Genomic DNA, 12,906 nt, shown 5'->3' with positions numbered 1-12,906 from the left:
TTGCCCTTTGGGGCGACACCAGTCAAGCTAGACATCGGGTTAAATGGGGTTTCCGCTTGAGTGTTGTTGTCTCTTTTTTCTGCTGTTTTTCTGATTTTCCGTTTTTTCAGATAACCTTAACCTCCAACTTATAGCGCGTTATTTTTTTTTTTGCTCCTCTTCAGAAATGTCTGAAGGCAATCACGAAGAAAACACTTGTAAGACTACACCTGTTGAATTCTCAGCTGGGACTCTGTCGACCTTTGACGACGTGTTCAAGTACGTTAACTCGTTTGGTTGTTATCAGAGGGCTCTGTACGCCGGAGTCAACCTTCTCATCGTTCCCATCGGGCTGCAATTCGCTCTGCTCGTTTTCGCCTTCGGAACTCCTAAGTTCCATTGCAGTGATGTTAACTCCACATGTGCTCCGAGCAAGTGCTGTGACAACTGTTCTTCGTACACGTTTGATGGACCGTTTACTAGCGCAGTGTCCGAGGTACGACGTCATTCTTGCTCAATCTTTGTCTTAACCACTTTTTTTACCTGTTTGGTAAAGGAATTTCATATTGAACACAATTTTGATTATAAAAGAATTTAAGATTTTTGTTACCTGGCTTATAGCGTCACTTTTTTGCTATTTCAGTGGAACTTGATTTGCGACAACGCGCACAAAGGCGCCGCCGTGCAGTCATGTTTCTTCGCTGGAATGCTCATTGGCTCATTGGTCGGTGGCTGGGCCTCGGACAGATTCGGACGGCGCCTTTGCCTCCTGGTCGGTTCAGCTATCATGACGATTCTGTCGTTCGGCACGTTTTTTGCTGACTGTCCCTCCCTCCTTGCCCTGTTGCGGTTCGGTGTCGGGTTTGCCCTTGCGTCAGTCATGGTGTGTCAGTACGTGTACGTGATAGAGCTGGTCGGACCAAAGGCCCGGACGATGTCCGGTAAAGTCCAAGACTTCTTCTGGGACCTAGGGGATATCTTGTCTTTTACGTGCGCGTATTTTATCAGAGAATGGCGAATGCTCATTCTTTGCGTTACGCTGTTTTTCGTGCCTTTTTTCTTCTTCTGGAGGTAAGTGATGGAATTAGTAACAGCACATTCCTAGACAAGAGACCATTCAAAAAAGGATTTGTGGTGCAAGAATAACTATAATTTTTATTATTCATAAAAAGTAACGTGATCTCTTAATTGCCCATCACCCTTTATTTTATTACTCTTCTTTGGGTGATCACCGTTACAGGCTATGTCACTAATCATCCAAATATGAGCAATTCATACAAGACAGAGTATTTCAATTTACAGGCTATGTCACTTATCATCTAAATTTGAGCAATTCATACAAGACAGAGTATTTCACTTTACAGGCTCGTCACTGATTATCCAAATATGAGCAATTCATACAAGACAGAGTATTTCACTTTACAGGCTCGTCACTGATCATCCAAATATAAGCAATTCAAATCTAAGGAAATTCGCGACTTTGATAACTGTCGTTTAGATTGTCGTTTTTCTAGCTCGCTCAGTCAATTCCTCATTTCACGTTACACGCACCGATTCCCAGAAATAAGGGACAATAGCCAGCGGTTTCTCTGGGCTCACATTTTGCTAGGCCCGCGAGGAATAACAGCGGTATCACAAATAAAAACAAGATTGCGGCCAGCACAGGGGCTCCCCTTTTGTTGTTACACTAGAAGTTTTTAATCAGGTTGACTAAAATTCCAAATAAAAGTAGTATTAGCGGTATTTAAACGTGGAAGGGGCATCTCTGTTAATGATAAAGGAAGTGCGGCAGTCTTGCTGAGGTTGGAAAACATTATATGCGCAAATTTAAAAATAATATATTTTAGAAAGGCTTTATGGTTCCCCTGTGTCTATCCCAGAAAGCCGTGGGGCCTTTTAAAAACAAAATGGAGAACGGGCGAAGAGAGAGAACTTGTTCTTGCGGAGCGCACCGTTTTCCTTGCTTCAGTCTGTATCTTAAAGACAACAATAATGGTTCCTGAACTAGGCTAAACTACATCAAATGTTTTTTCTTCGGTAACAAGATTGGAAGGCGCTACTGCCTATTTTATTGGCCAATTTGATGGAAGGATAGTCGATTTACCAATTTCGAGTCTTGCACCTGTGATGCGGCGAACAGTTCTACCTTTTAAACGGCTACTTTTATGCCCGATTTCAATGAAATTACAGAGAATGTATGGATTTAAGGCTCTCAAGAGAACAAAAGTGCAATGTCCAAGGAACAATTATAGGGTTTTCTCTGGCATCGTTTGAACAGAAAGTGTATAACTCGAATGGTAAGGTTTTTTTCGAGTCCTGCATCGTGAGCCCAAAATCTCTGAAGTGAGAAAATTTGATAAATTGTGATGTCTCCCCACATTTCCTTATAGTAAATGGAAGCCATTTTGACATTGTATGTGCACTATTACGCATGCGTGGCGGCCATGTTGTCTCATATTTCTGTGAATCTAAATACTCTGACTTGTATGAATTGCTCATATTTGGTTATCAAACTCATTAATTATTTATGCATGCATTTTTTTCGTTTTACAATTTGAAAATGAATGATGCAGAGTGTAAAATTGAACTTAAGCCTTGGTCTACTTTATTACACTCCGACTCCAAACTCCGAATATTGACCGTTTCTTCCTTTTTAGAAACTTCTCCTTCTGGCCCTAAATTATTGGAAACTTTGCTAACCTGTACCCCTTTACATTGTAGACTTTGGGATGCTGGCTTTAACCAATGTCTTTTCGTCCTCTCCGCACTTGGGAGAACGAAAACGATTGGCCGCTAAACCTTCGGCCATAGCTCAAGCTTCTCTCGCCGAAAATGTACTTATTGAATTCCCCTTGAGAAAAAGCAGGTTGTGATTGGACATAAACTTCTCGGCATTGTTTGGTCGATAGTTTGAAAAGCAGATTTGCGTTCCGTTCATGCCGCAATTAGGGCAGAATTGCGATTACATCGTGACATTCTTTGGTGAATACTTTGAGAAACCATAAAAAAAACGCAGACGGCCTAGTGCTTATATCTCTCTCGGTAATTGGAATCCCTGATGAAAAACTCGCACTCGTTTTTTATATATTATGATTAGTAACAAGCCTGTTACGTGAAATACTCTGTCTTGTATGAATTGCTCATATTTGGATGATCAGTGACAAGCCTGTAACGTGAATTATTACATGATTGACACGGTTTCCATTGTTTTTTGTAGGGCTTCATTTCACGTACAACCTCATTAATAGGCAGTTGCTAAGAGCCCGGGGAGGGTTTTGATATTCTGGTCCAGCGGATATGTGCAGATTTTACCTTGAATTGCGCACTTTTTGCTTAAGTTATCAAGTTTAGCATACTGATAGTTTTTGATACCTCTCACAAGATAGGCTATAGAGCCAAGCTCAGTTCGGCTTTAATTTCTGATTAATAATGAATATTGATTTGGCCGCCATTTTGAACCGGAAGTAAACTAACTTGTTCCAAAAAAAATAAATAAACTCGCACATTTAAAGAAAGTTTACTGATAGACAAATAAAATATAAGTCAGAGAATGCATCTTAACAAAAGAGTTCTTAAAGTAACAAGATGTAATAACAAACTCCGATGAGAATTGTTTATGATGAGCTGTAAGATATCTGAACTGCATTAAATAAAGAAAACAATTCTCATCGGAGTTTGTTATTACGTTAGACCGACGTATTATGAACCACACTCTTTTTGTTTTATAAGAATCTATTTTTAAGAACGTCCAGCCTGACTAAGATTTCACTAATTTTTAACAAAATGCCGAAGCTCACATAGCAAGAAAACATTTTCTTTATATTAAATTGGTGCATTTATCATTTGTGCAATTCTATTTTTAGAGAAATGCTTCATTGCTTATTCGTATATGCATTAACCTGGTTTGATTAGAGTGTGCAGAAACAGGTTTGGAAACCTACTTCCGGTTTAAAAAAAGATAAAATTTATAGCAGAAACCTAATCAGTTTTGCCTTTTTTTACAACTTACAAGTATTAAATGGATTTCATGAATATTTTAGTCGTAGGCTTTTAAACAACATGTGCATCTCTGTGCTTTCAAAAATGCCAAATTTAATTTCCAGTGCAAAATGGCTGCAGTTATAATAAACCATATTAGTCGGTGATAAAAGCAGATTTTATCTTGGCTCCATAGCTTATCTTATAAAGGTTATTGCAACCTACAACTGCAATAAAATTGGTGTCTTTTGCTAGAGGGCGCGGGAGGAAATAAACGTCCGAGGTTTTGCTTTCAACTACTTTCCGTTAAAAGTGGCTATCACCTTTAAAGTTTCAAAAATGACAAATTTGCGGTTATTTTAAAAAATATTGGGTTTAGATAAATTTTTTGACTTTCATATTAGTTGTCAAGTGACAAACAGTATCAAAATGTGCAAATGTATTTATTTTTCATAAAAAGGTAGTTTACTTCCGGTTCAAAATGGTGGCCAAATCAATACTCCTTATTAATAAGAAATTAAAGCTGATCTGAGCTTGGCTCTAAAGCCTATCTTGAAAAGGGTATTAAAAACTATCACTACGCTAAAATTGGTAACTTTAGCAAAAAGTGCGCAATTCAAACACATATCCGCCGGACAATTCAGCAGGGAAGAGCGGGGCTGATGAATTGAATTAAATTGCTCATTACAAATGCAAGGGATGTATATAGATACATCCCGGGAAAGCTCGTTTACATCCCTTGCCTAATTATGAGCAATTAAATCAATTCACTACCTGCACTCTTCCATGCTGGATATCAAAACCCAACCATATGGCACTTAACTTTACAATATTTCAAAATCTATTCTACCATAAACATGACAAACTTGAAATATTAATTTTCTTACATTTGCAGGTCTTTTTAGGGGTTTATTGCCACTCGCCCTGGTTCTTAATGACTTCCTTAACCTTACAAAAATCCTCTATCATTACTTCATCAACCCTAAAATCGAACACCTTTGATACTATCGAAACTTACGAAACTATCCGATCCGGGACTGGGCGATTTGAGTGAAACCCCGTCGGGCGGGGTTCTGGTAGAAAAGGAATTGGCAGTTGCTTATCTACGTCGGGCGGGGTTCTGGTAGAAAAGGGATTGGCAATTGCTTATCTACGTCGGGCGGGGTCCGGGTAGAAAAGGAATTGGCAATTGCCAATCTACGTCGGGCGGGGTCCGGGTTGAAAGGTCGGGCAGGAGCGCGCATGGGGATAGGGCGCCTGCGCCACCAAGCCCGTTTTTCGCATGCCCTAGGGCATACCCAAGGCCTGGGGTATACCGTCTGGGGGACTGGGAGGAGAGGGGTGTGTTATAGGGGTCGCTTAAAGCATTTGCTTTAAGGGGATGGCGGCGCGTGCCCGTTTTCGATAGCGCTAGGCACTGGGGGAAGCAAGGGGGGAGCCTAGCGCCTAGCGCTAACGATAACAGGGTGGCTGGCCCCCCTTGAGTGGTAACATGTGGGGACCTTGCAATTAGACCCTCGTCTGTCCTATAGTCGAGCCTACGGAGCGCGGAATAACCGTTTTTCGGCCGTAAATTCAAAGCCGCTGGCGTGGCGTTCAAACCTGAGTTTTACTCGAACACCTCGCTCCCAAACTCCTCGCGAATTTCTCGCAGTCTCTTTTTCACCTTTTTCGCGTGTCTCCGTGTCTCACGCGATGCGAGGCCGTGTCGAGCTCTGATAGTGGCCTTGAGCGCGTAGTATTAACTGAAACTCTTCGTCTGGGATGTGCCCGTTTTGTAGAGCCTTAATAACTAGCTCGCTGATCGAGTTTTTCTTACTCTCCGCTAAAACCATCGTGTCTTCGTGTTTAGCTACCTTGCTCGTAAGACCTCTAGAGAATATCCCTGCGCCTAGGCCCACGACACCGATCAGCCCAGCGACCCCTGCCAGCGGACCGCCGATCAGAACCCCTATCCCACTCAAAGAGACCCCTACCCCGGCGCTGGAAAGCGCCCCTGCAGCGATACCGGACACCACAGACACAGCATGGGTAACGGCAAAGGCGCGCTTATACTTTTTCCGCACCTGTCGATGATGCGTTATCTCGTTGTCTAGAACCTCCTGAGTGTCCCATATTTTCTGGAGTCGGAAGCTTTGCACGTCGCCGCCGCTGCGCATACTGGGAAGCGAGGGGTATATGGCACCACCGCTAACGTCGCTATTTGCCATGTTTGTTATGTTGGAACTAGGTCAGCTCTAATACGAGGCGAACAGGCTTGCCCTTAAAGTCCACCCGTCTACCGTAGTTATCCCTGATCCATATTTGGATACTCGAGACAAACTCAGAGGAAGTTGCTGCGACACAAACGGGGATGTCGGGTCCATAGACGACTTTCTCGTGCGGTCTCCCGGTTTCTAGGCAAGCGAGAACGTTTGAAGGCTCGCCTAAGAAGAGGCATTGCGTGCGATCTACGATATCGCAGCAGATATTGAGGGCCTCTATTTTCGTCAAAGCCATCTTAAGTGCCCCTCCCCCCCCGAAGGAAGTGCGAGGCCCCGCTCCCCCAACTGATTGTCTTTAGCCTCTAGGCCAAATAGTGCGCAAAGCTCGGCATTCAGGAACGCAACGCCATTGGACATAAACGCGATCTTCCCGGTGAGGGGGTCCAGCTTCGCGGTCAGAATCTTGCTTTCAGCGCGGTTGATGGACTCGGCCGTGTGGTGCCCGGCTGGCAGAGTAGCGACGGGCGGGAGGGTGGATATAGTCGTTATCTGATGCTCCCGCTCGAGATTATACCAGCTGTTAAACAGCGAGCACTGCCGGAGCGCCACGAAGCGTGGACGCCTTATCGGCCGCCCGAAGTAGAGCGTCTGTTTGCATTTGGTGAGCACAGTATGTAGGACTACCATTGTATTGAACACAGCCCGCCTTCGTGTTTAATAGGACTGAGCATGGATTGGGAAGGCTTGCAGATGCTGAACGAGGAGGCGACCCCCCGAAGGGGGGCGGAAGAGACGAAAAAGGCGGCAACTGCGGCGGGAGCCTCTATAGCCGAACATATCAAACACGCTATAGCCGAACAAATCAAACACGCAAAATCCGGTTTCCCTAGGTCTCTGACCCTCGGGCAAGAGCAGCTCTACGCCGTGCCCGCGACCCCCGTGGAGAGCACGGCCTCAGACATCACACCACTACTCACGCAGCTAAAGATACACGTGGCTGAGGACAAATCATTCACGACCAGGGTCCAAGACATATTTAAAGAGACAGTAGTCACGCACAAGTCCGCTAAGTCTCGCCGGTGGCTGCCGGAGCCTTCCTATGGGTGCTGGCCACAGCAACTCAACTTTGCGGTCTGCTGCGCAACCGCTGGATGCGGGGTGTCCCTAACCGACCCCGCTTTCGCCACGCTCCCCTCTGTCATCAGGGGATTTCTAAGGTTTCACGTCTACTTTACCACGCGGAGAATACTCTACGAGCTTGGCGCCCCCATGCCTGGCGACAGCCCGTTCACGCAAAAAGGTAACCCCTACAAGAAAGCCGCTTTCGAGCGTCTATGTATAGAGTTCGGACTTCCGATGGAAAGGCGGGCGGAACCACAGGCTAGGTGATGTGTTTGTGTTCTACCCGGGGGAGGGGTATCGCAACGTGCACGTGATCCGTGGCTACGACTCGGCGGCGGACGAGTACCCGAGCCACCTCAATCTGTTTAGCGACGAAGGTGGGACGTACAATAGTGGGAAGCAGGTGGGTTTCATACGCAACGACGACCACGGGGGCGTGCAATATAGCTGGTTTGCGCCTCCCAAAGGTGAGGGGCTGACAAAAGCAGGGCTAGGAAGACTCGATCGCTCGGTCGAGGCGTTCGTCTACACAGTGCTTGGCGCGCAGGTGAACTTCCGTTCCTCTATCGCGGGGGCCGGTGGGCCGGCCATGGAGGCGCAGGCGGAGTTCACGAAGCTGCTTGAAGACGCAATCATAGAAAACGACATCGCTCAAAGCGTGCAAAGGTACCAGTTAGCCGTGCAGGAGGCCAAGGTGAGACTGAGTCTTACGGTCGCACCAGGGGTGTGGCTGATGCCGAGCGATCTGGTGATAAACACGCAAAGCGTCGTGGGCTACAACAATATAATAAACTGCAGAAAGCCACAGACTCCATGACGCTCGGCGCAAACGCGATCAACACCGAGACAAAGCCAGTCGGTGCTCATAACATGGCCGGTGGGCATCCTAGGGTGCAACACGTGACTAATCCGAGGGTTGACCGCGAGGTGCGAAGCAAGGCCATAGTGCACGCAGAGGGCGCGGCCCTGCCCCCTCTCCACGTACGCACGCTGCGCATGGCATGACTGCCGCCGGACCGGGCGAAAAGAGTGACCACACCGCCCTCAAGGCGGGGTTGTCAGCACTCGCGGTGGCCGCGGCGTATTACTTGTTCCGATGATTGCTTTGCATTCGACGAACCAAGAACGCGGCTACGGCTAGAATGAGCAGCCACGCATTTTCGCCAAGGAATTTCACCGCTTCTCCTGCAGCCTTAAACACGAAGTTCGCGACGCTGCCTACTAGCCCAGGGAGAAGCTCGCCTAGCTTTTTCCCGATAGCCTTAAGCCCGTTACCGACCCTTCTGGCCACGGAGGAGAGCGACTTGCCGAGCGACGTTACGATGGCCGCGATCGTCGTCACTACGGCCAACCCGATAGCGGTGACGGTAAAGCCGTACTTTTTTAAGATGGCTTTGATGCGCTCTCTGAGCGGCTTTCGGTTCTCGAGCTCTCGGTTTTCGCGTTGTAGTTCGTCAATCTCGGATAGCCTTTCCTCGTTGCGCTCACGGGCCTCTTCGCGGCGACTCTCTGACGTGTTAGGGTCGTCGATGGTCTCCCTGTCTGTGGTTACCACCCCTTGCAGCTTTTGGACTTGTTATGTGTTCTCCTGGATGACTTCTATCTCTGCCATAGAACCCATCGCCAGCTTGAAGCTTTTCAGCTTCGCAACGTCCTGTCGAACGCCCCCGTTCTTATTGAACAGCTGTCTTGGCTTAGTCCAACCTCCTTTGCCGAGGTTGCGAAGCTGTATTAGCGTCTTTCCCATCTGGTCTGACTGGAACCGTATCAGATCCTCGTTAAGGTCTGGGTATTTCTCCCTGAGGGACTGGAGACCGAGTCTTGTCGCTGCACCCTCTGTGGTGAACGAGGTTTCAGCGGTCGTTTGCGTCCGCCCCCCCCCCCCCCCCCCCCCGCATAGTGGACCGGCTGCGCGGCCCTTTCCGGGGCAAGTTTGACTACATCGTACTCGAGTGCCATACCTTTGTCTACAACGAAACATACGACGGCTTCGGCGAGGGCGACAATCGTCTGTTTGTCGTCACACCTGAGGCGGGTCAGATCGACATACTGCTGAGGTTTGTCTCTGCTGTCATTGAAGGCACCAACACGCTAATCATACTCGACGACTGTGCAGCCTCAAAAGACGTGAAGAAGCGCACTGACCAACTCGTCAACTTGGCGTTCAGCGCGCGCCACGTGGGTATTAGCATGTGGGTGATCACGCAGCAGCTCACGAGCATCACGAAGCCGTTCCGTGAGAACATCACGGCCTTGGTGGTCTTCTATACCCCGAGCAAGGCGGACATGAAAGCTGCATGACTGCATGACTACGGCGCGGAGCTCTCAGAAGAGAAGATGAAAGAGTACATGAAGGCCCTCAAGACGAAAAAGTTCTCGAAGTTAGAGTTTTGCTTGCGTCACCCTTATACCATCGCCCTAGTTGAACAATAAGCGCTGCGAATCACCGCCCACGAAAACACATTGATCACACTTGACAACACACGTGTACCATGACGAGCGACGAACACTTTGAGAGTCTTCTTGAGGGGGGCGTCGCAGATATCGAGTCGTTGGACTGCTCGACGCAGCCAGCAAAAGAGCAAACTGAGATAGCAGACGCTAGGGAGAAACTCGCGATTCTCGTAGCCTCGGGGAAGTCGAGAGAGATAGTAGACAAGGCCCTGACCCACGACGACGTCAAACGCATGAGCGCCGAGGAGGTGAGGAAGTACGAGAAGCGATACGAGACCGCTTTTGCCAGCCGGACTGCAGATGCCCTGGCAGACAGCTTCCTGAAGCTTACGACCAAGCTAGTAGGCATGACGCTGCCGATAGACAGTGTGGTCAATCTTCTCAATGACCTCGTGACCGACTACATCATCAACAACTAGCTCCGCACATAGTGCGGAAGCCTGTCTCTACGCTGCGGTCGTTTGATGGCTTAATCCGTCGGGGCGTTACACGTAGCACGTCATGTGAATACCAACGGCGCTGACACGCGGTGTCAACACGAGGTAGCAGTCGCGGACTCACCAGATGGCGAGTCTGCCATGACGACTTTAGAGTAGCCGCTCATTTGAAAGCTTGCCACTTCTTCAGCAACCAGATAGTTGCATCACAAATGGAGGAACCTCAAGGAGGTCTAGTGCTCAGCATCTCGCGGAACCTGACAAACAAGCTGCGGGACAAACTGCTCATGAACCTGCACGTGAGAAGGTGGAGAGAATCACGAGCCCCGAGCCACCCGCGACCCGACCTAAACACCCTGGACGAGTCGAAACTGGAAGGCGCTTGGCAGAGTGGAACCGACTTAACAGAGCGAAGAAGAAAGCTGTGCAAAACGTTGAGTCGCCGGTCGCTAGCGATTCGCAGGGACGCGAGGGCTATGACGAACACACACCAGTCCCGGAAAGCAACTCTGCTTGGTCGGCCAGCTCGGTTATCGGGGTCGCTGGTCTTCTAGTGTCATTGATCGGCCTCTACACACGTAGGCGGGAGCTAGCTGCCGCGTTCGCTCGTACACCCACAGCTACCGAAGGTACCGACGACGTGACTCCGCCCGCAAATGCACAGCAACCACCGCTTGCCGTTCCGGCGAGCCGACCCGGACTACGCAAATATTGACTGTCAGCCATGGAGTAAGCAGACATTTAAACACAAGAGCCCCACCCATATCCGCACGTCCGTGCATCGCAATGTCGACGACGCAGGAAAGCAAGATTACAAAGACCATCACCGATGGCGCAGTCATAACCGGCCTCGTCGCCGGTATTGGCTGGGTTGGGCGCAAAGTCTTGCGCGAAGACTTCACCAAAGACCCCTCCGCGAACGCCATGAACTACGCAAAAATGACTGCCGCTGTTGCGGGTGCTGTCGCTTTGAAGGGTTACCTTGAGGACCAGAAGATCCTGCCCATGTAGTCTTGCGTAGGCCACGTATTAGACTCGTGTTCGCGTACACAGCATCACACACTACTCGATGGCCTCCATCGCAATTTTGTTTGGTGGGGCCGTCCTTAACGCGACTGCATTAGTCGATGGCAACTACCTCGCAAAGTTCCTGTTGAACGATGAGAGCCCTGCCTTAGCTGAGAAGGAGAGACACGACAAGGCCTTCGAGAAATACCAACGAGACTATGGACGCTACCAACAGCGGCGACAAAAAATCCTCGATTGGCAAGCGCAAAGTCGCGAGAGAGGGGCCCTCGCAAAGCAAAACTTCACCGACACTGACTACGCGCTCAAACTCCACAACCAGACCCGACCAAAACAATCCCTGGAGTCGATGCGGGCTCCTGAGCTGTCCGACTACTACATCCCAGCAAAACGCAGAAAAACGCTGATTTGGCGTACATTTGCGCCGGCGCTCTCGCCATCACAGTCGCTTGCTGTGATTTAGATCTAGGCGGCCTTTTTCCATACAGCGCGCGTACGTATACGTATACGCATAAGATGATTGCAGACCGGTTGTGGAGTGCACGAGGTAGCAGCCGCTGCTAAGCGAGACAAGTCGATGGCACCGAAGGTGTCGTCGATGGGTGGATTATGTAGCTTTGGTGACATTGCTAACCGAAGGCTCGAGTTGTGGCGCGCAGACAGCAAGTGCGTTAAGAGATTCGCCAATGTCTTCTCCGAGGGCCTACCGACCTCAGAAAGACCGCCTCGGCACTACCCGAGCAAACGGCAACCGCCTGTTGGAGACTGATACACCTGTTTCAATACGTTGCCGACACACAATGGCGGCGAAGCGCATGTCCAACGAAGAACTCGATGCGTTCCTTCGTCCTATATACTACACCAGAGGTGGCTTCCAGGGAGTGACCGCTCTGCATGCCAAACTTCTCAAGGGCTCAGCCTAAATAAATAGAGTGCGCAAGTGGGTAAGCTCGCAGCCCGTCGGGGGCTACACACAGACATCCATCCTCCGACTAACTACGCCCATTTCTCGGAGCAGATACCAAACGGTATCCACCAGTCGGACCTACTATTCTTGCCAACCGACCGCGGGTACAAGTATGCTGAGGACTAAGAACGCGGCCGTCGTCCCCCGCGAACTCGCTGACATCTATACAGAGGGACCTCTCACATGGCGTGCTGTGGGTGCTGCCACAAAGCTCCTAACAGACCACGGGGTGGAGGTCCGACGGGCTGAGCCAGGGCACCACAGGAGCCAAGCTTTCGCCGAGTCTTTCCATCGCTGGCTGGCACAGCGCCTATTTCGTGCGCAGTACTCGAAGGAGATTGCATCCGGCGAAACAAACCTCGAGTGGGTTACTGCTTCGCCAATCGTCATCTCGGACATAAACGCAACGAAGACTCGCATGACTGGCTTTGCGCCTTAAGACGCCATAAAGCTGAGGCGCGTGCCTCTCAAAGCCGAAAAGCCCCCCTAGAGGTCCCCTTAGGGGTCGGAACGGAGGTGTACATCGCCGTAAATGAGGAAGACCTCTAGGACAAGGGCCGACGGCGAGCGACGGACCCGTGGTGGACAAGCAAGGCATATTACACGGCGTACTCTAAGTACGGCTTCACGCGTTCGCAGTTGCGTGTTGCGTGATCAGCGCTTGTGCCTTCTATTGCAGCTAAGGCACGTGAGTCTGACATACCACTTGTAGTGACCCTGACTGTCGTCCAGCCGGTCG

At 49.3% G+C, this 12,906-nt stretch overlaps 1 protein-coding gene across 1 annotated transcript in view; it reads left to right on the top strand.

The window, feature by feature from the left end:
* LOC5504866 (organic cation transporter protein) overlaps window positions 1-12,906 on the top strand; it is a 29,334-nt gene that overhangs the window by 2,733 nt on the left and 13,695 nt on the right. Inside the window, exons 2-3 of the mRNA XM_048730844.1 lie at window positions 165-475; window positions 623-1,050. Coding sequence (XP_048586801.1) covers window positions 167-475; window positions 623-1,050 — 737 coding nt within the window. The 5' untranslated portion in view covers window positions 165-166. The remainder of the gene's footprint in view (window positions 1-164; window positions 476-622; window positions 1,051-12,906) is intronic.

This window comes from Nematostella vectensis, chromosome 1 (assembly GCF_932526225.1).
Source record: "Nematostella vectensis chromosome 1, jaNemVect1.1, whole genome shotgun sequence".
Lineage (NCBI taxonomy): Eukaryota > Metazoa > Cnidaria > Anthozoa > Actiniaria > Edwardsiidae > Nematostella > Nematostella vectensis.
This window is presented reverse-complemented; position numbering and strand designations above follow the sequence as displayed.